At 40.1% G+C, this 23,716-nt stretch overlaps 1 protein-coding gene across 1 annotated transcript in view; it reads right to left on the reverse strand.

Annotated features, from left to right (window-relative positions):
* Window positions 1-23,716, reverse strand: part of LOC124803346 (cadherin-23-like) — a 326,146-nt gene that overhangs the window by 16,316 nt on the left and 286,114 nt on the right. Inside the window, exons 20-21 of the mRNA XM_047264532.1 lie at window positions 17,240-17,406; window positions 13,522-13,728 (exon numbers count right to left, since the gene is read on the reverse strand). Of these exons, the coding sequence (XP_047120488.1) occupies window positions 13,522-13,728; window positions 17,240-17,406 (374 nt within the window). The remainder of the gene's footprint in view (window positions 1-13,521; window positions 13,729-17,239; window positions 17,407-23,716) is intronic.

Genomic DNA, 23,716 nt, shown 5'->3' on the forward strand with positions numbered 1-23,716 from the left:
TTGTCCACATTATTGAGCAAATGCGTTCCAGTATTCATTAAGCTTTTCAGCTTCACAACTACAGACTGATGTGATACTGAAGAGGCAATGGATAAGAGGTTATGAAAACCAGATTAATCACCTTACTATGTTAACAAACGCTTTATTTTGTGATATGCATTGCTCATTTTCTGTTTTCTTACTTTACAGTGAGCCAAAAGACTAATCCTGGACCATGATGGATGTCAAGTATGCTCCTCACAACAGAATAAGGGATCAGTGATCTCTGTGACTATTATTTCAGTTCGGCTTTTCCAGGAGCAAAACACATGGATGCGTATTGCCAGCTCTGAGAGACGGAGGTGGGTGTTTCCCCATAAACCCCTCTCACCTCAGACTGAAGTTTGATAGTTGACAATTGCATGAACCAAAAATTTGCTTACTTTGTTCTCCATCTGTTATCAAAGCATTACAATAGAGATTTATGGAAATTGGTTGTAATTGTACATCACAATGTGTGTCACAGACACACTATGCTACAGGAATTCCTGGCTCGTTTATTTTATCTAATATCTTTATTTACTTTTTGAAATGTGCCAGTCAATGGATATTGTCAGCGTGACATAAGTAATTCTGGGTTGTTCATAGAGAGTAGAAGATGTGGAATCAATGGCATATACAGATAACATAAAGTCTGATTTGGTGAATAACCATAGCTGAGGATCATATTGATAAAACTGAGAAGTTGTAAATGACGTTTTAACTGGCATGACGTCTGCCACCGGTAGCTGAGTAGTCAACATGACAGAATGTCAATCCTAAGGGCCTGGGTTCAATTCCCAGCTGGGTCAGAGATTTTCTCTGCTCAGGGACTGGGTGTTGAGTTGTCCTGATCAGTATCATTTCATCCCCATCAATGCGCAAGTTGCCAAAGTGGCATCAGATTGAAAGACTTGCACCTGGCGAAAGGTCTACCTGACGGGAGGCCCTAGTCACATGACATTTACATTTATTTAACTGGCATGACTAGTTTTGGAGGGTATTGCTTCATAACTGGGTGCTGCACACTGCAAAAATGAGGGGAAAGTGTGGTGTAATACAGTGTTAACATTACAAGTCAAAATTGTTAAGGCCTTGGTTAATGGCTGCTTACACACATGGAATGCCAAGTCATGGGTGTGGGACAAGTGAGCCCATTAACAACAATCATTTTACTCAAAAAATGGAAATTTCAGGTTGGGACATCAACAATATTGTGAAATGGTAGACTGCTACTCACAATGAATATGACACTTTGCATTGCAGATAGGCACAACAAAAAACACTGTTGAACATTGAGAGTGTGGCCAAAGCCTTCTTCAGTAAGGACAAGAAAAACACAAAGCATTCACACAAATAAGCACATCTGCTGCACACATGTCTATTATCACTGGGTCCTCTCTGGCTAGATGAAAACTGTATCATTTTGAGTGGAAGTAGCAATCTGGAATGGGGCAATGAAGGGGGAGGGTTAACAGGGGTGTGGGGGGGAGTCAGCACTGCCTGGAAGAGCAAGCATGTACTAGGTGGCAGGATAAAGCTGGCAAGTGCAGTGTCTGGAGGCTGTGGGGGTGGGAGGGAGAGGGGAATAGGTAGTGGAAAAGAAGAGGAACAGCAAAGGGAAAGACAAGTGGGTGCACTGGCAGACAGTGACACATAATGAAGGTGGCAGGACGTGAACTGGGAAGAGATTATAGGACAGAGGGGCCAGAAACTGTTGGGTGGGGATGTGGGGACAATAGATTACCATAGGCTGAGGCTGAGATGAGAGTGTAGAATGTGTTTCAAGGGTAACACCCATTTGTACAGTGCAGAAAAGCTGGTGATGGATGGGAGGACCCACATGACTCAGGTTGTGAAGCAACCATTCAAATCAAGCATGTTATGTTCAGCTGCTTGTTGTTCAACAGGGTGGTCATTTTAATCATGGAACAGTTCATCTGTGGCCATTCATCCTGGTGGACAACTGGTTGGTTGTCATACCAATATAAAAATCTGTGTGATGATTGCAGCAGAATTGATATATGTAATGGCTGCTTTCATAGGCACCCTGGTCCCTAATGGTGTAGGATAAACCTTTGGCAGGTCTGGAATGGGAAGTGGTGAATGTGTAGACTGGGTCTTGCAGCGATGTCTTGCAGCTGGGCCTTCCACAGGGATATGATCTGTGTGGCAAGGGGTAGGGATTGGCAATGGTATAGGGATGGAATAGGATGTTGTGGAGATTGGGAGGGTGTTGGAACACTACATTAGAAGGGTTGTGAAGAAATTCAGTTAGGTTGTCCCTCATTTCAGGGCATGAAGATAGATAATAAAATACACAATGAAGGATGCTGTTAAGTTGTTCCAATCTGGGATGGGATTGGGTAATGAAGTTGGTGCTCCTTTGTAGCTGGTTCAAGTTTTTGCTTCTTTGTAGCTGGTTCAAGTGGGTGCTTCTTTGTAACTGGTTCCTGGGGGTGGTGGAAGGACTGAAGTTGTATGGGGATATAGATTTTGGCAAGCATGTAGAAGATGGGAGTGTGGGGTGTCATAGGTTGAAGAAGGAAATGGATTAAGGTGAGAGTTTATGGAAAAGGCTCAAGGCTTTAGGAAGGGACTGGAGGATTTGCTCCATTTCTGGGATGGGATAACTCTGGCCAAGTTTATAGGTAGAGTAGCCGGACAGCAGGCATAGGCCTTCACTATCCTCCAGCCCTGGTCTGCATGCATAGTTCCCATGTTGTATCCCAATACCCCCCTCCCCCCCAAATCCTTCCACCGCACCCAACTACCAGTTGCAGAAGAACACCCCCTCTGTCAGCAATGCTACCCCAGACTTGAACAACTGAACCACATCCTTTTTGATGGCTTTGATTATCTATCTTCATGCACTGAAATGAGCGACATCCTACCCAAGATTCTTCCAGCTCTCCTAAAGTGCAGTTCTGTTGCCCACCCAAACACCACAACGTCCTAGTCCATTCTTTTGCCACTCCCAATCTCAACCACTAGCTACAGGGATCATACTGTGTGGAAGATTCAGGTGTAAGACCTGTGCAATCCGCTAACCCAACACTTCCTACTCCAGTACTTTCATTGGCTCATCAGATGACAGGCCATCTGTGAAAACGGCAATGTCATATACCAGTTCTGCTGCAGCCGTTGCACAGTTTTTTATATTGGTATGACTGCCAAGCAACTGCACACCAGGATGAATGGCCACTGGCAATCTGTGCCAAGGGCAAAATGAACCACCCTGTGGCATAACATGCAGCAAATATAGCATGCTTTATTTAAATGGTTGCTTCATAATCTGAGCTATCTGGATCCTCCTCTCCACGAAAAGAATTTCTTGTAATTATCTTTACAACACATTCTCTGTTCCCAGAATCATCCTGGCCTCAACCTATGGTAAACTACTTTCCTCACACCCCCACTCACTCAACAGCTTCTGCCCCTGCCCCCTCTGTCATGCTCCCAATTCCTGTCCCCTCATCCTTATTGTGTGCTGCTGTCTGCCAATGCACCCACTGGTCTTTTCCCATTTTCTGTTCCTCTGCTTTTCTACTTACCATTCCCTTCCCCTCTGCCTCCTCCTCATCCTGCAAATGTTGCATTTGGCAGCATTGTTCTGCCAACTAGTGTCTACATTCTTTACAAGGCAGACCTAAACCCTCTCCTCCCATATTGCTATTCCTCCCTCTTTCCCATCCAACCCCACTTGATATGGCACAGTTACATTCTGGCCAGAGTGGCCAGAGATAGTGGTCATATGTGTGAGACATGTGCTTGCTTGTATGAATGTGTAGGTGTTTTTCTTTGCCTTTCTGAGGATGCCTTTGGGTGAAATCTCAATGTGTAACAGCATTTTCATTGAGCCTGTCTGCAACTCACTGTCCTATCATTTCATTTTCATAATATTATATATAAAAACAAAGATGAGGTGACTTACCGAACGAAAGCGCTGGCAGGTCGATAGACACACAAACAAACACAAACATACACACAAAATTCAAGCTTTCGCAACAAACTGTTGCCTCATCAGGAAAGAGGGAAGGAGAGGGGAAGACGAAAGGAAGTGGGTTTTAAGGGAGAGGGTAAGGAGTCATTCCAATCCCGGGAGCGGAAAGACTTACCTTAGGGGGAAAAAAGGACAGGTATACACTCGCACACACGCACATATCCATCCACACATACAGACACAAGCAGACATATTTAAAGACCAATTTAAAGACCAATTTTCATAATATTGTTGATACATTTTACCCATTCATATGAGACAGTAGGATGTGCAAGCCTGACTCTTCTCTTGTGCTCTGGCATGTAAGTGGGCACTTTCATATTTCTACTTTATGTCTGAGTCAAGTCCCTCCCTACACAGCATTTTCTGTTGCAGATCCCAATATCTTATGTGTGTGAGTTGAATGTGTTGCAATTAACTGGCCTGCCTGTCCCGCACACATGACTTGACCTATCATATGAGTAAGAAGCCAATAACTGGTGATTTAACTGTTTTGTCTTGTAATGTTAACACTATATTATACTATGCTGTCCCCTTCCTGTTGCAGTGTGTAGCACCCAATGATGGAACAATATTTCCACTAATAAAATATTATTTATAACTGATGTAAATTTCTCATTCTTATCAATGTATGTCCAAGTCTGATTAAAGAGAAAGCTTTAAGATCTACATATATTTTTGTTTTAAATGGCATTAGTTAAACCCTCACTTATAAAGTAGATTTTCAAATGTGTAACTCCAATGTATATGTCCACCTTTTTAACTTTGCAGCTCCTTGTATTGGCCATGTTTGCAGTTACAATTTTGGAAGTGAGGTCCACCAGTTGTGAGAAAAATGGTGTTTTGCATAACTGGTGGACTTCACATCCAATGTATATGCTTTACCTTGTAGACATTTGTTGTCCAGGGTTGTTTGAGATTATCTTTTAACATCATAAATGGCAAACTAAAGCTTCAAATAATCTTTGTTTATTATTGTTTGTACATAAATGATAATATGAGACTGACACACTAAATGAGTAATGTATACTGCTGTGTCAGTGAATGCTGGCACCTCTACTCACAACAACTGTCCACATGTGGACTACTGCCGAAAAGTTCCTCCCTTCTGCTGGGGCCACTAATGTTTTGTAGTGATCTGTGACATCATTCCCATGGCACAAGACAACCCCTATGTCAAAATTACTGTGTGTCTTATGACTCAGTTTAAGTACAATGAAATGAACACCCTTAGCTGCTTACAGGCATTGACATATGTCAACAGGGACAGACGAAAATGTGTGCCCCGACCAGGACTCGAACCCGGGATCTCCTGCTTACATGGCAGATGCTCTATCCATCTGAGCCACCGAGGACACAGAGGATAGTGCGACTGCAGAGATTTATCTCTGGCACACCTCCCGTGAAACCCACATTCTCAACGTATTGTCCCGCACTACATTCGTAGTGCCCCTGCCCATTATACTCATTACTCGTTGCCGATTCCCGTAAGAGTTCGGAAAAATATATCTAAAAACAAAGATGATGTAACTTACCAAACGAAGTCTATCGACATACCAACGCTTTCGTTTGATGAGCTACATCATTTTATATATATATAAAAAAAACAAAGATGATTTGACTTACCAAATGAAAGTGCTGGCAGGTCAACAGACACACAAACAAACACAAACATACACACAAAATTCAAGCTTTTGCAACAAACAGTTGCTTCATCAGGAAAAAGGGAAGGAGAGGGAAAGACGAAAGGATGTGGGTTTTAAGGGAGAGGGTAAGGAGTCATTCCAATCCTGGGAGCGGAAAGACTTACCTTAGGGGGCAAAAAGGACAGGTATACACTCGCACACATGCACATATCCATCCGCACATACACAGACACAAGCAGACATTTGTAAAGGCAAAGAGTTTGGGCAGAGATGTCAGTCGAGGCAGAAGTAAAGAGGCAAACATGATGTTGAATGACAGGTGAGGTTTGAGTGGCAGCAACCTGAAATTAGCGGAGATTGAGGCCTGGTGGGTAACGGGAAGAGATGATATATTGAAGAGCAAGTTCCCATCTCCGGAGTTCGGAAAGGTTGGTGTTGGTGGGAAGTATCCAGATAACCCGGACGGTGTAACACTGTGCCAAGATGTGCTGGCCGTGCACCAAGGCATGTTTAGCCACAGGGTGATCCTCATTACCAACAAACACTGTCTGCCTGTGTCCATTCACGCGAATGGACAGTTTGTTGCTGGTCATTCCCACATAGAATGCATCACAGTGTAGGCAGTTCAGTTGGTAAATCACGTGGGTGCTTTCACATGTGGCTCTGCCTTTGATCGTGTACACCTTCCGGGTTACAGGACTGGAGTAGGTGGTGGTGGGAGGGTGCATGGGACAGGTTTTACACAGGGGGCGGTTACAAGGATAGGAGCCAGAGGGTAGGGAAGGTGGTTTGGGGATTTCATAGGGATGAACTAACAGGTTACGAAGGTTAGGTGGATGGCGGAAAGACACTCTTGGTGGAGTGGGGAGGATTTGAGGAAGTCGTATCTCTGCTGGAGAGCCACATTCAGAGTCTGATCCAGTCCTGGAAAGTATCCTGTCAGAAGTGGGGCACTTTTGTGGTTCTTCTGTGGGGGATTCTGGGTTTGAGGGGATGAGGAAGTGGCTCTGGTTATTTGCTTCTGTACCAGGTCGGGAGGGTAGTTGCGGGACGCGAAAGCTGTTGTCAGGTTGTTGGTGTAATGGTTCAGGGATTCCGGACTGGAGCAGATTTGTTTGCCATGAAGACCTAGGCTGTAGGGAAGGGACCGTATGATGTGGAATGGGTGGCAGCTGTCATAATGGAGGTACTGTTGCTTGTTGGTGGGTTTGATGTGGACAGACGTGTGAAGCTGGCCATTGGACAGATGGAGGTCAACGTCAAAGAAAGTGGTATGGGATTTGGAGTAGGACCAGGTGAATCTGATGGAACCAAAGGAGTTGAGGTTGGAGAGGAAATTCTGTTCTTCTTCTTCACTGTGAGTCCAGATCATGAAGATGTCATCAATAAATCTGTACCAAACTTTGGGTTGGCAGGCCTGGGTAACCAAGAAGGCTTCCTCTAAGCGACCCATGAATAGGTTGGTGTATGAGGGGGCCATCCTGGTACCCGTGGCTGTTCCCTTTAATTGTTGGTATGTCTGGCCTTCAAAAGTGAAGAAGTTGTAGGTCAGGTGATGAGGAAAGAGGTTTTAGGTAGGGTGGCAGGTGATTGGCGTGAAAGGAAATGCTCCATCGCAGCGAGGCCCTGGATGTGCGGAATATTTGTGTATAAGGAAGTGGCATCAATGGTTACAAGGATGGTTTCTGGGGGTAACAGATTGGGTAAGGTTTCCAGGCGTTCGAGAAAGTGGTTGGTGTCTTTGATGAAGGATGGGAGACTGCATGTAATGGGTTGAAGGTGTTGATGTATGTAGGCAGAGACACATTCTGTGGGGGCTTGGTAACCAGCTACAATGGGGCGGCTGGGATGATTGGGTTTGTGGGTTGTAGGAAGAAGGTAGAAGGTAGGGGTGCGGGGTGTTGGTGGGGTCAGGAGGTTGATGGAGTCAGGTGAAAGGTTTTGCAGGGGGCCTAAGGTTCTGAGGATTCCTTGAAGCTCCGCCTGGACATCGGGAATGGGGTTACCTTGGCAAACTTTGTATGTGGTGTTGTCTGAAAGCCGACGCAGTCCCTCAGCCACATACTCCCGACGATCAAGTACCACGGTCGTGGAACCCTTGTCCGCCGGAAGAATGACGATGGATCGGTGAGCCTTCAGATCACGGATAGCCAGGGCTTCAGCAGTGGTGATATTGGGGGTAGGATTAAGGTTTTTTAAGAAGGATTGAGATGCAAGGCTGGAAGTCAGAAATTCCTGGAAGGTTTGGAGAGGGTGATTTTGAGGAAGAGGAGGTGGGTCCCGCTGCGACGGAGGACAGAACTGTTCCAGGCAGGGTTCAATTTGGATGGTGTCTTGGGGAGTTGGATCATTAGGAGTAGGATTAGGATCATTTTTCTTCATGGCAAAGTGATATTTCCAGCAGAGAGTACGAGTGTAGGACAGTAAATCGTTGACGAGGGCTGTTTGGTTGAATCTGGGAGTGGGGCTGAAGGTGAGGCCTTTGGATAGGGCAGAGGTTTCGGATTGGGAGAGAGGTTTGGAGGAAAGGTTAACTACTGAATTAGGGTGTTGTGGTTCCAGATTGTGTTGATTGGAATTTTGAGGTTTTGGGGGGAGTGGAGCTGGAAGTGGGAGATTGAGTAGATGGGAGAGACTGGGTTTGTGTGCAATGAGAGGAGGTTGAGGTTTTCTGGAAAGGTTGTGAAGGGTGAGTGAGTTGCCTTTCCGGAGGTGGGAAACCAGGAGATTGGATAGTTTTTTGAGGTGGAGGGTGGCATGCTGTTCTAATTTACAGTTGGCCTGTAGGAGGATGCTCTGAACAGCCGGTGTGGATGTGGGAGAGGAAAGATTAAGGACTTTTATTAAGGATAGGAGTTGACAGGTGTGTTCATTGGCTGAGTTGATGTGTAGGTGAAGGATTAGGTGGGTGAGGGCAATGGATTGTTCAGTTTGGAACTGGTATAGGGACTGATGGAAAGAAGGGTTGCAGCCAGAGATGGGAACTTTAAGTGTGAGGCCTTTGGGGGTAATGCCAAAAGTCAGACAAGCCTGAGAAAATAGAATATGGGAGCGTAATCTGTCTAGGGCGAAGGCATGTTTGCGGAGGGAATGTAAATAAAACTTAATGGGGTCGTTGTGGGGGTGTTGTGAGGGTGACATGGTATTAGAAGGTGGAAAGTGTAACATGAGGCTGAAATGAAAATGAAAATAAAAATATATGGGGAGAGATAAAGGTGGACTGGAAAGTAACTGGAGATCTGGTGTGAAAAAAGGAGAAAAGGTGTTGGTTACAGCTGGGCTATGTTGGACTTGGGTTGGTAGACAACGATGTGCACAAAGGTTAGGTGGTTGTGTTGCCGCCAAAACACGTTGCATTTCGAAATCTTTCCTGTCGTCTTATTTTCTCCTTGTGTTTTTGGTTTGTTTGTGTGTCTTTTGACCTGCCAGTGCTTTCGTTTGGTAAGTCACATCATCTTTGTTTTTTGATAATTTTTTCCCACGTGGAATGTTTCCCTCTATTATATTAATATCATTAATTGAACCCAACAGTTACGTTTGTTATTGCCACTGTTGCATTTCGAAATCTTTCCTGTCGTCTTAGTTTCTCCTTGTGTTTTTGGTTTGTTTGTGTGTCTTTCGACCTGCCAGCGCTTTCGTTTGGTAAGTCACATCATCTTTGTTTATATAAGATGGTATCTGTTCTTTCGGACATGTACCATCTTAGTATACATATCAATTTAAGTACTGTGTAAATTTATGTTATGTTGGTGATTAATAATGGAGACAGTTCAGTGCATCCAAATGACACTGGGAGGCCCTCACAAATTGCCAGTTCCAGTTGCATGCAAATTGTTTTTATAATATACTGATTGAAAGGGGAGGAAAAATAAAAATAAATGGAACAGTGACATAATAATAATCAAACAGAATGTTATTATGACATACATCAAATGATTCTGTCTCATTGGGAGATTAAAAAACCATAATTGGATTTTGTCTTGGTAAAGTATTAAGAAAGTTATTGATATGTCTTTATCAATGTTTTAACTAATTAACAGTAATCAAGACATTTCTTTTAAGTGAAACTAATTGTCAGAAGTGAGATATTGTGACCTGTTTCAAATGATGTACATCAACTGCTTCAAAAGACTTTTATAAAAATGTGTCAAAATTAAGATGAGCAGTGTTATCATACAGCCTTTGCAGGATTAGTTGATGGATAGTGTCTCCAACGAAACCTTTTATGTGACTGCTAATAAGAGGTGGTTCTGACTTTCAATACATGTTAGCAAAGATGGGTATAATTTCTGAAAGAGAAATCAAATATGAAAACGATAACCATATGAAGAAAGCTGACAAAGAAAATATAGGAAAAAAAGTTGGATGAAAAGGGATGCATAATTGCAAGCAATTTTGACTTAAGACCAAAAAGTTTCTATTACGTTACACCAGAACCAACTATTGTTGTGTAAAATTTAGAGAATGATAAAGAAAGCAATATTCATCTAAAGTAAGCAATCCAGAATAAATTGATTGGTCACAGTTGGTATCAGATTGATGAAAACTGCAGTGATTTGAATAGAACTATATCACAACCAGTTTTACATTTGTGTAGGCAATTGATATTTTAGATGTATTGTCATATACAAAATTTAACATACTGTTTTAGGATTTTATTTTAAAATCATAATCAAATTGATTTTAGAAAGTAAATTTATTTGTGACTAAGTTTATAACATTAAATAATTCTTGGTAAGTGTTACAATAGGTTCTTGTCATAATTCAAGATTTTCACTCAGACTGAATCCCAGTATTGCACATTTCTTCATAGTTTTATATGTTTCATAATCTAATCAAATGGCATTGCATGGGAGTGAACTTTAAATGGTAAATTCAAATAATTCGCATCTAAGCAGCACTACTTAATGTTTGTAAAATTGTGAGACTGCAATGGCAGAAATGACTCAAATTATAATGTCATAATGAGCTAAAAGTCACAAATAATGAGGAGTATGCAAAGTCTAATGTAAGTAAACTCCCATATGCAGGTACAAGATTTGGCAGTGACTAATCCTGAGGCTAATAATGTGCAAGAGAATAATAACCCTAAACCACACTTCTTGCTAGGACTGAAGGTAGAAAGTAGGTTGTGTCACAAGATAACCTGGCGTGAGCGCAGAAATTCATCCATTGATTTAGTCATCATTTTCTGTAACTCCCCTACGCTGGTGGAGACAGTTGCAACGCCAGCAGATGGATACATCTTGATTATTCTATCAGTAGTTTGAATGAGAGCACTGAGGTCACTGTTACAGACTGTGAGTATTTTCTGTTTATAAACAGGCAATGTGTGACAGATATATGTCCTGAAGATTTTTGTCATTAGTTTCCTTGCCTGCCTTTGTTTAAAAATGATGAAGTAACTGGGATGATTGTGGTTGCTGAGTTCTTGAGTGTGGAGCACTGTGCTTGATGTGAACAGACATATTTATGGAGCTATCTGAGAGGTGACTCATTGAGTTGAGAAGGGGCAGGTGAAGTGGATTTGGGAGTAGATGTTGAGATAATGGAGGAAAGAGCAAAGAGCTTTGCCACCTTCCTACATGTCAATCTCCACCTCTCAGTCATCTCCATAAATACATCTGTTTATATAAAGTGCACCAAGCACAGCTGTCATCTGTTCCATGTCAAAATGTATCATCCTTACAGCCTCATAACCTATGGATGTCATATCAGCAGCAGAAAGCAAGAGTTGCTGAAATGTACCTTATATCTTACCAAAGCCTTTATTGACAGACAGTATTCTATCAAGCTCATACATAAACAGATCTCCTGTGCTATCTCCTCCTTTGATGCCAATAAACTTGTTAAACAGCCACCAACCAGCAGTCCTCTGATCAACCAGTATTGTCTTGTCCTTAAAAAACTTTACAATATTCTTCATCAGGGCTTCAGCTACCTCTTGCCATTCCCTGAGACGCGGGATCTCCTAGCCAAAATCCTACCCACATCACCCAAACCTACAGAATATTTTTGTCCATCCATGTTCCAGCACTACTCCCGATCCTGCAGTCCATGGGTCACTCTCTTGTCGACAGCCCAGGTGCAAGACCTGTTCCATACATCCATACACCACATCCTACCACAGTCCAATCACAAGCATTTCCTACCCAATAAAAGGCAGGGCAGCATGTGAAAGCAGCCACATTACATATCAACTATGCTGCAATCCTACTACAGTATTCTTTGCGGGCATGACAAGTAACCAATTGTTCATATGACTACTTCCAAATTGTGGCGAGCCACCAAACTTGACCATCCAGTTGCCAAATGTGCCACACACCAAAACACAAATGACTTCAACAGCTGATATTACTTTCCTACCCAAGTGTCTCTGAAGCCCACAGGTTGGAACTGCCTTTCAAGGATATCCTGCACTCTTGCAACTCCCTAGCCTAAAACTCCATTGATTTGTTTCCCACTGCCTCTTCTCTCCTTTTCACGTCTCTCTTCTGTCTACACCACTCCTTCCCCATCCATATAATGTACTGCATTTTCCCACAACAACCTTCCACTCCCTCCATGTGGACATTCTCTCTCTTCCATCACTCTCCATCTTAATATTTCTTATATGCTCTGCCATCTTAACTCCTGTCACCTGTTAGGTAGCTTCTGAGTCATCTGTCAAAAGACCTGCTTTACACTATCCCATTACCCATTTCGTACCTCATGCATAATTCACTACCCACTCCTCACCTCTATGAGAACAGGCAACTGCTTCCAATAATGTCTCACTATGGTTGTGCATGTTAACGTGCATAGTGCATACTTTTGCCAAATACCACAGCACTCACTTGGAAGCTAGTGTGAATACTGTTTTCTGTTACATTCATTTATGCATCACACATCAGATCACTATAGTGAATGTGAGTGGTTGCTTTTACCGTACTTTACATATTATATTTGTATTAATTAGGTTCAGGAATTTGGTCTCTTTTCTTTGTTTGGTGGGCACTGTTTTTGATTTTCCACTAAAACAGTAGGTTGCTCCTAAACTTCCAGCTTAGAATTTTTTATGGTCAGGAATGAATAACAGCTTTGTATTATTGCACATAATATTTCTGAATGGTGTTATTTACTTTTATACTTAAAAAAGTCTTTCATTTGCAGTCTAGCTGATTATGATTGGTAGGAACACACCTGAAACTCAAGTAACATGCACCTGTTGAAAGAATAAGAAATGTATATCACTGACCATCAACAATGGACATAGAGAAGCATTATCAGAGCACGCTGCATTCAAAGTTCTTCACTGTAAGATGGGATGCTGTTGTTATGGGGAAAGAGACTTGATGATTTGATGAAGAATGGTTCCTTGAAAGCTAAATAAATTTTCTGACCAGTTACATGTATCTATATACCACCCATCATTCATCTGCTAGTGGATGATAGCACTTTGTCAGTTTTGCTTGTTCATGTCCCAAAATTTTCATAGTTATTATATGGAGAATAAATTTTGAGAAAGAAAAATATGGCAATGGTTTGTGTGTTTATGGGTCTCTGTAACAAAATGAATTGCCAATTTCAGTATAATTTCCCTTGGTATAACAATTGGGATGCTTATTGTAATAATAATAACATGTGCAATAAAGCTTATAGACTTATTAAAAGAGATATATGTTGCTCTAAGTCTACAGAATACACTTCAAAGGCACCAGAAACTCAGGATAATAAAAGTAAACTTATCGTTCTTTTGCCTGTAATTACTTAACTTGGAAAAGCGACTCTGATACAGAGTTTTGTCAAATATCAGTATCAGAAAATTTATATAGCCTAAGCAGTAGAATGCAAAAAAGTTCCAATCATTCTTACGTTTTTGTTCGGAGGAAGAATGCCACGAACAGCACTATTACCATTGTTCCAAGCACTGCTGAAACCACAATTAATATTATGGTTAGAATGCCTTCTATGTTCGTAGCATCTTTGCTGCCTACTTCCTGGTAACTCTTAAGGTTAAGGTTCAGCTCTATCCAAAACCTTGACTGCAGCTGGATGAAGGTGTCTTGCTCATAAAATTGCCTGAAAAATGTAATTGTCTTTTTTTATCATATAATTTTTCTGTCAGGTAATCCATCATAAAGATTTACATTTCTTAAAGTCTTAACTTTTTATGGGTGGTGCATCACATTCTTATTAGGTCTTAAGAGGAATGAAATTTGTGAGACAGAAATATTTTATAAACATGTTGATTCAGTTTGTACCACTATGGAAGAATTTTTTATGACAATAATTATTTATCTTTAATTTCTTTGAGATAACATGCTATCTTCAGAACTGCAATACAATACATCTAGCATAAGACTGAAAATAAGGATGATAATTTAAAGATAGGCCACCAAAATGTCATGTGATACTGATGAAAAGCATGTGTATGCAAGAATTTTGGTCTAAACCGAGTGAAAATTCATCCCAACAAATGTAGTTACAGATATGAATTCCAATTAACTATCTTCAACATTTTTCAGAGTTAATTAGATATCTAAGAGCACTAAATAATATTTTTCCATTTCCCTAATGTACATGGATGCAGATAATTAAGGTTCATGTTAATAACAGTGGAATTATCTCAGACAGAGTGCTGCTCACATCTTATTAGTTATTTCTTTCCAGAGAAAAACATTCATGTTTCTTCTCCTGTACTTTAGACCTTTTTCAGTTATAGTGCCCATCTCATCCTTGGCCTTGTCTGATATGCCCCTTACTTCAGTTATGTCACATGTCCACCATTCAACAGTTTTATTTGCAACATGTCACATTAACTAATTTCTGAAGAATAACTTCCTTGACCAACTGAATCCTCAAATAAACTCAGTTCCAAAAATAACAGACACAGGTTTAATTCTTTAGAGCCTGTATGAATGAAGTTTGTTATAATGACACTAAGTCTGACACCTTCCAAGCGTGAGAGATGTAGGAAAAACAGAATACCAAGCTCTCTCCACATGGCAACATCCCTTTTGCAAAGTCCAACTTCCTAATAATGGCAAAGAGTAGTAGAACTGATTGTGGTAGTGCATCATCCAGGCAATGTCTTCCCAATGTAGCTGGCTGTTCTGGAACCACTGGCTGCCACTGCAGAATGGGCCTACATAGTTGTCTCACAAAGGGACGCTTTCGTCTAATTAGCTCAAACCCAGTTTTGGTGGAAAATGGAAATAGTTCAGCACGCATGCACTGATCAGGAGTACTACCACTGTGATTTACATTGTTCAGGTAGCTGTTGGCACGTATTACACTTGTTGTCACAGCATTCCTGTCTTTCTTTATCATATTGCATTATAATTTCCGACTGCATAAGGTAGTCTTCGATTGTTCATTATGATAAGATGTTCACTCCATTTTCATCTGTTGTCTTCAATTTTGTTTCTTCTGTTAAATATGTCACTCTTTATTGATATATCTACTTTGGTGTATCTTTTCACAAGCCTTCATTTCAGCTGCCTGGATCTGACTTTCTTGTTGCTTGTAAAAGACCCTTGACTCACTTTCATAGAGTAATGTGGGGATGGGCATTACTTTAGAAATCTTCACAAATTGCTTTTTGTGTCTTCTTTATAAAGTATCTCTTTATTGTCCCATGTATCTTTCCTTTTTCTTCCTTGTTTTTGCTTTCTCATCATCATACTTGCATGTGATATCACATCCCAGAGAATGAAAATGGCTGACCAATTTTGCTGCTGTATTTTTTTCCAATGACTTTCCTCCGTTACAATTGTGACATCATCAGCATATAAAATACAATCCAGAGTAATTTCTTTGCCTATTGTAATACCTATATTAAAAACCGATTTTCCCTATGCATTCAATATATTTTTTATCTCATACATTAACCAAATAATTTATGATTTTCAATCACAAACACATCAAAACAAGTTTTGCATCACCCTGGTTACGAGAACTCCTGAAGATAGACGCTGACTATGGATATTGGCCCTTTCCTATTTTATATGACTGTTCTGAGATGTCACTAAGCCTGCGCAAAGATGTAAACAACCATTCATGAGTAGCACCTATTGGACGGAGGGGTCTGACACCCGATCAGTTCCAGTTATTCCGCCAGGAAGGAGGCACATGGCTTGTGTTGTCTGTAGTTCAACCATGCCTAGACGGTCAATATTGTGGTTTGATTATGTCTGCATTGTTACTTTGTGCTAGGAAGGGCTCTCAACAAGGGAAGTGTCCAGGTGTCTCGGAGTGAACCAAAGCGATGTTGTTTGGATATGGAGGAGATATAGAGAGACAGGAACTGTCAACGACATGCCTTGTTCAGGCTTCCCAAGGATTACTACTGCAGTGGATAACTACTACCTATGGATTATGGCTTGGAGGAACCCTGACAGCAACGCCACCATGTTGAATAATGCGTTTTGTGGAGACACAGGACGTTGTGTTACAGCTCAAACTGTGCGCAATAGGCTGCATGATACGTAACTTTGCTCCTGATGTCCATGGCTTGCAACCACGACACCATGCAGTGCAGTACAGATGGAGCGAACAACATGCAGAATGGACCACTCAGGATTGGCAACACGTTCTCTTCACCGATGAGTGTCACATGTGCTTTCAACCAGACAATCGTCGGAGATGCCTTAGACAACTGTTCAGCAAGTGCAGCAAGTTGAGGGTTCCCCGGCACTACATTGAGCCGACGTACGCCACTGGTGGTCATGGAAGGTGCCGTAATGGCTGTACAATATGTGAATGCCATCCTCCGACCAATGGTGCAGCCATATTGGCAGCATGTTGGCGAGGCATTCATCTCCATGGATGACAGTTTGCACCCCCATCCTGCACATCTTGTAAATGGCTTCCATCAGGATAACAACATTGCTTGACTAGAGTGGCCAGCATGTTCTCCAGACATGAACCTTTTCAAACATGTCTGGGGTAGATTGGAAAGGGCTGTTTATGGATGATGTGACCCACAAACCACTCTGAGGGATCTATGCCAAATCGCCATTGAGGACTGGTATAATCTGGACCAACATTGCCTTGATGAACTTGTGGGTAGTATGCCACCACAAATACATGCATCCATCAATGTAAGATGACGTGCTACTGGGTATTAGAGGTACCAGTGTGTACAGCAGTCTGGACCACCACCCCTGAAGGTCTCGCTGTATGGTGGTACAACATGCAATGTGTGGTTTTCGTGAGCAATAAATAGGGCAGAAATGATGTTTTGGTTGATCTCTGTTCCGATTTTCTGTACAGATTCCAGAGCTCTTGGATCCAATGTGATGCAAAACTTTTTTTGAGGTGATCTAGACTAAATTTGAAAATGCCATGCATAAAAAAGGAGAAATCTTCAACAGAAGTATGATGACTCTCATTCACATATGGCACAGAAAGGCATTTAAAATTCACACAGGTAGCAGTGAAGTTCTCAATGAAATATGTAATGGTGATCAAAACCATGAATTTTCCTGAACTGAAACATTAAAATCCTGATTTTGCTGGTAGTATTATGTATGCAACAGAGTCAGTGGAAAACTGTTCTGGGGATATTGTGTTCCGGTGGAGAGCTTACCGTGTGATTACATCTCTCTCAACTGGATGTTTCCCTACAGCATCAACGAAATGAGCAACTACATCAGTTGAATCTGCTAGTGCCAGTCCACTTGAAGGATCAACACTTTGCTTGGTGCTCTCAATGCCACAGTCATACTGGAATACATCACTGAAAATGTCTTCCATCTGAAACAAAAATGAATATTGCCATGATACTCTGAATTCCATAGTTAGTGTTTCAGTAGTTGGAAGTGCTAGAAGACTGTAAATAATTTAAGGAGTAAAGGTACCAACTCACGAAACTGCAGATCAGTTGTGGGGAGTGAGAGGAAGGGTTGGGAAAGACTGACTGATGGCTGGGGGAGACAGATGGTGCATGAAATATAAGTGTGGGAGGATAGCAGGTGCACAGGATAGGAATGGAGCATGGGGACCCTGAGCAGTATGTTTTTGCAGTGTCCAATAACAATGATCTGAATGACTGGACTGATGGGGGGAGGGGGACAGAACTGGGAAATGGGCAACTGCAGGAAAGAGGTTATGGATGTAAGATAAATGATGATGTGGTGTTGCCCTAGAAAAGTTCTCAGTCTTGTTTATGTGCCTATCAGCAACTCAAGGCTTCTACTATTTTACTCCTTAAATTTTTACACATGTAATATCCTAAGTATCCTATACAACAATACATGGTATTTTAATTACATAATCTTGCCCTGTCACAGTATATACATGCCAGGAATGAAAATTGCAATAAAAAAATATTATTTTACACCAAAGTTACAAAAATCAATCAAATACCTTTTTAGTGCCGTTTTTGGTTATATTTGTGTTTCTTGGGGGTCAACCTTAATACTCTTTGTTGATTATTCTAGATTATACTTCTTTTTCTCTAGTTTATTGTAATTATTCTCATTATTTTTAACATATTGTTCCACTTTATTTTGTTGATAGCTTCCTCTAGGTGCACTAACATCATTAGTATAGTGTAGTTTTTATTTATCAATTCTTTCATTAGTATCCACAGTCAGAATTGTTTATCTGTTGTCTTTATGTTTCCCAATTGCCCTTTTAAAGTTTTTTTCTGTTCATTAATGTGCAGATAATAAAGTGAAAGACAGCATTTTTACCAAGTACCACTTGTTCACAATTGGTGTTCAAAGCAACAGCAGTGTAAATACAAGTCCCAGAGAAAAAAAGTCTTTTGCTGGGCATATATTGCTCTTATTGCACAAAGGCAGATAACTTCCTGTTGGAGTTTGAAGTATTACTAAGCAGGATTACAGGAGAATTCACAAGCTTTATGACAGAAGGTGAGACAAAACATTAGTGAAAGAAACTTACAAGACTTACTTTCAACCTACAGACATGTACGAATATCTTAACAAAATGTAAAGATACAGCATGCAATAGAAGACCATGTAATCACTAACATACCTGAGAATATGAAGAGCTGTGTAAGTTGTAGATGTAATAATTATTTATCACTATTGCCAAAAAATTGGATATATGGTAAGCCCATGTAAAATGATGAAACAGAAATAGACTAGACTAGGACATATAAATGGCTTGGAAGTATTTAAAAATAGTTCAGTAAAGACAGCATCACAGCAAAAATTATTCACATCAGGGTGGAACAAATGGAAGTGTGTAAAGATTATGAGGCACTCAGATATCTAACAAAGGAATTACTGGTATATGGACGTGAATAAAACTTATAGCAGGGTCTTAAAGGAGGCAAAATTCAGATATTACATACATAAAATTGTAACTTCTTAACATATCTCTGGAACAAGAAAGAGTCAGATGTACCAGTCCATTGAAACATAGCACTTACAATGGAAGGTACAAAACTGAGTGAGCCTTATGAAGTATGTGATATATTCAAAGAGCACAACATAGCAGTAGTGGATGGACTGCTCAAATAGCAAAACATCATGATAGCAGATACCATGAAAATTTCCACAGTGGCTACAGAATGTGTATTTCTGTCACCTACAGATGAGTCATAAGTCAGAAATATAATAAAATGAGAGAAAAGTAAAAATTGGATGAGCTTAAATGACATATCCTCAAAACTAGTTAAGTATGTATTATAGGTTTCTGGAAGCATGTGGTACCATAGATCTATGTACAGGTCATGCAATTTGTGTAAATTATGGGCTGCCGGTTTGTGAGCATGGAGCTGATGCCCAGTATTGTCCCAAATGTGTTCCATCAGGTTCAGATCAGGAGGTTTTGGTTGCCAAGATGGCAATGTGTGTACACTATCACCAGCATGAAACCATACAGCATGATTATGGCCTTGTGAAAGAGACAGTTATACCGCTGGAAAAAGTCATTGTTGTCATGAAAAGTCATCAAGTATGAAGAGAAGCAGATGGCCCACAATAATGTTTATGTAGTCAACAGCTGTTACAGTGCTTCATTGCCACGGATTCCACAGATTCCAAGTGAACGATACCCCCAGCACGTCACTGCACCCACCAGTGTGTGCCCATGGTGAGGTACGCTTTGAGCAGGCATTGATATGGATAATGGCATATCCAGATAAAACCACTGAACTGGAGTAGCAACAAACATGATTCATCTGACCAGAAGACATGTTGCAATTAATCCATGGTCCAGTCAGTCTCTATGTTCCCATGTCTACTACAGTGGTAATTAATGATGATACTGGGTCAACATGGAAACATTCAGCAGCTGTCTGCTGCAGAGCCCTGTGTCCAACAACATGCATTGAACTGTGTGCTTTGAAAAAACACTTGTGCTTGTACCAAGATTGTACACTGTCATTAGATCTGCAACAGATCACTGCTTATCCAGCTTTACAGACCAGGTAAGGCTGACCTCCAATTTGTGTGATGAGGCACTGACAGTCAACATCTTATTGCCCACTCATGGTTTTACAATCCTTCAATCATTTTCCATAGATGCTCACAACTGTAGTACGCTAACAGCCAAACATCTTCACCATTACTGAGTTGTCCATTTCCAGGCACATGGCAATAACATCTACCCTTTTTCAAATTCACTTGTGTCAGTTGATTTTCCAGTTAGCAGCACTGCTCTGCTTATATACAAGTTGCCCTTAAGTCAGTTGTAAATAATGTGTTTGGTGCAATAACACTAAACAAATGAAAAAACAAATTTATTATCAGCACAACAATGCATGTTGAGTTAAATGAACCTACATATGATGCTCAAGTGGTCCCCACACTGTTCTATGCAAACATGGCATGTTTTCAACAATCATTTGCAAATTTGGTTACAAATCTTTCAGGAATGTAGGTTTTTCAAATTCTGATAGGATACATCCCTTCAAATGCCCACAATCACTAATTTTTATGAAATAAGCATCATTTTTTAGTAAACCCCAGAATGAAAAATCAATACGTGTGATATCTGAGGATCATGGAGGCCTTGCAATAGTACCCAGGCTTCTAATCCATTCATTAAAGTTTTCGCATAGAAAGTCAGTCACTGTAACTCCATAATGCAGGGATGCTCCATCTTGTTGCCATACCCAGTTTCTCTTAACTGGCTGCACTTATTCCAAAAGTTGACTATTTTCCAGTTCTTCTAACACTTCAGGAAGCAAATCTTAGTAATTTAAAGAACTAACAGTACCATTATAAAAATGAGGACCAGTTAGCCCACTGCTGAAAATCCCTGTGCATACACTCATGCCACTCTGTCTGTACTAGAATTAATAAATAAGAAATTATTAGTATTGGGAATATTTTGCAATTTGACTATGTCTTTTGATTGTGTGGACTATGATATCCCTAAGCAAAAGTTGAAATAATGTAGGATAGCAGACACAGAAGGTTTATAGTTTTTGTCTTATCTGCATAAGAGAATCTCTGTTTCATGTCACATAGAAATATGCACTCAGAATTTTAAACAATCAACATGGTTTACCAAAGGTTTATATATGAGTCCTCTGTTGTTTATGAAACACATAAAATATGATCGTGCAGGTGCTCTGTTAGAAGATGAAAAAGTTGTCCATATTTTTCAAGAAAAATGGATTACAATTAAATTTTGACAATACTCATATCTACAAACATCTTATTACTTCTCATACAACTCCACAGTCCATACAAAATAGTCTACTAAAAAGAAAAAAAAATACAATAAGCATGTAACATTAAAGTTTTAAAAGTATAGATAGGTAATATAGTTAATTTGGAGAACACTCACTCTCAATTTGATGAAATGCCTTAGTTGAATAACTTTTGCAGGCTGCATGATTTCTGCAATACTGATTTTTTTTTTTTTAAAAAAAGCTTCATGTTGTGATGATTGTTTCATAATACATATGATTATTACTGTCTTCTGTTACTAGCAGTATTTTTCTTTTCTCAGAAAATAGCATAAAACATTATTATAATACTGTAGAAGAGTCTACAAAGACTTCAAGGGCTTAACATTAATGTTAAATTATTTCTTTGTATTACACTTAAATAAAACATACATCCTTGATGGGACCAGATGATGCTTGTTTCTCTGTAATATGATTAAATGACAGGGCAGAGTATCTTCATAAACTTTTTGTGTAACTCAAATTGTGCTGTGCCAATATGTACTACAACATTGCAGTGGGAGATGACCATTTATACAAGAGAGAGAGAAGTACTTGCAGAGGCATGTCACTAATTTCTGTAAAATGCTTTCCATAAGCTATGGAAAATCACAAAACTGGAACTTAAGGAATCATAATGGGACTGTCACAAAATTACTGTTGTTAATACTATAATGTCACAAAAATTATCACACAAAACTTGTGGCACTGCAGTCTATTGGCAGCATCTGTACACAGTAATAGCTACATGTCTAAGAGTAGGGTGGGAACTTGTGCTGTGAAACTGATAACTTAATAGTCTTGAGGTATCATTTTTCTGACTTAGTGATGTGGAGGAGAGGTGTCACACGTGAGGCAGATAAAATTCAGACAAGAGATGTTTGAATTGACAATTGTTGTTCCTTCTGTTGGCTGCAAGCTGTAGCAACAAATTTTAATCACATATTCAGCACAAAGAATGTTCCCCTCAGTGACTAACAATGGCTGCATTGCACTCACATGACTTCACAAAGGTGGTGTGTGTTTAATATGATCAGCTACTTGGGCACTTCTCAGTCATCACTTGAACGAGTGTTCACAAGTAGGTGTACCAATTTTTACAATGGCTTTCAGATTGATAAAGTTTCATTTTCTTTCTGGATGAGCCTTGATTTACATCATGAAGTGATGACAGATGAGCCTTCATTTGGTAAGAAGCCAGTCACTGAAACCTTTTAGCACCCATCAGATGTGAATTGAAGGATGCCTTTTGGCAAGTTGGTCTCTGTATCTTGGGAGCTACACCCTTAAGTACCACTGACAATATTGTCTTTTTTAACTTTGTTGTAGACATTGGTGCATGACACCTTGTTCTCATAGTATGTGGGTATTGACAACTGCACAATAAAATAGTTACCCTAGTGTGCAAACTTAGTTATATCAAATTTTTAAGATTAAGTCTCCAGAAAAAATCTCTTTACTGAACCAACTAGAATGCTCAACAGGTAGTAACACATGCTGCAACAATTATTGTATTTAACACATATTAAAATATTATAAAATATCATCTTACAAGGGCCATAAATTAATTTATGCTGAAATTCAAATTGTAAAATTGTTTTCCGATGTGAATTCAATAATTACTGTAAGAAGTAGCAAATTATTCTGACTCAAAAGTGAAATCTACATTTGTACTCCACAAGCCACCTTACAGTGTGTGGTGGAGGGTATTTTGTACTTTGTGTACCAGTGTCACTTCCTCCTTTTTCCTGTTCCAGTTGCATATGTTTTACGGGAAGAACAATTTCTGCTAGGCCTCTGTGAAGACTAAAATCTTTCTAATTTTATCTTCATGGGTTTTTTGTGAGTATACTGGTTGACTCTTCTAGGCCCTTAGGACTTTAACAATAAACCACACCATGATGCAGTATGCCACTCTTGCAGCAACTGCCACTGAAGTTGGTTGAGCATCTCCATGACACTTTCACAATTACTAAATGCATCTGTAATGAAACATGCTCCTCTTCTTTGGATCTTCACTATTTCCTTAATCAGTCCCATTTGGTTTGGATACCGTACTGACAAGCAATGTTCATTTATTGATTGAACAAATGTTTTGCAAGCAACTTCATTGATGGACTACATTTCCTGAGGATTCTCCAAATGAATCTCAGCCTGGCAGGTGCCTTAGTCAAGATTAATTCTAATTGCTCCATATTCATACTCCTAGATATTTTATGGAAGTAACTGCTTCCTGTGACTGTTCTGCAGTTTTTTAATCATAGAATAAGTCCTTGTCTGTCTATGTATTCACAATACATTCCATTTCTTTATGTTGAGAGTCAATTGCAATTTCCGGCACCAAGCATCAATCCTCTGTATATTTTCCTGCATTTTACTACAGTTTTCCAGCATTGTAACTTCTCTGTGGAC

This window comes from Schistocerca piceifrons, chromosome 6 (genome assembly GCF_021461385.2).
Source record: "Schistocerca piceifrons isolate TAMUIC-IGC-003096 chromosome 6, iqSchPice1.1, whole genome shotgun sequence".
NCBI classification, from domain to species: domain Eukaryota; kingdom Metazoa; phylum Arthropoda; class Insecta; order Orthoptera; family Acrididae; genus Schistocerca; species Schistocerca piceifrons.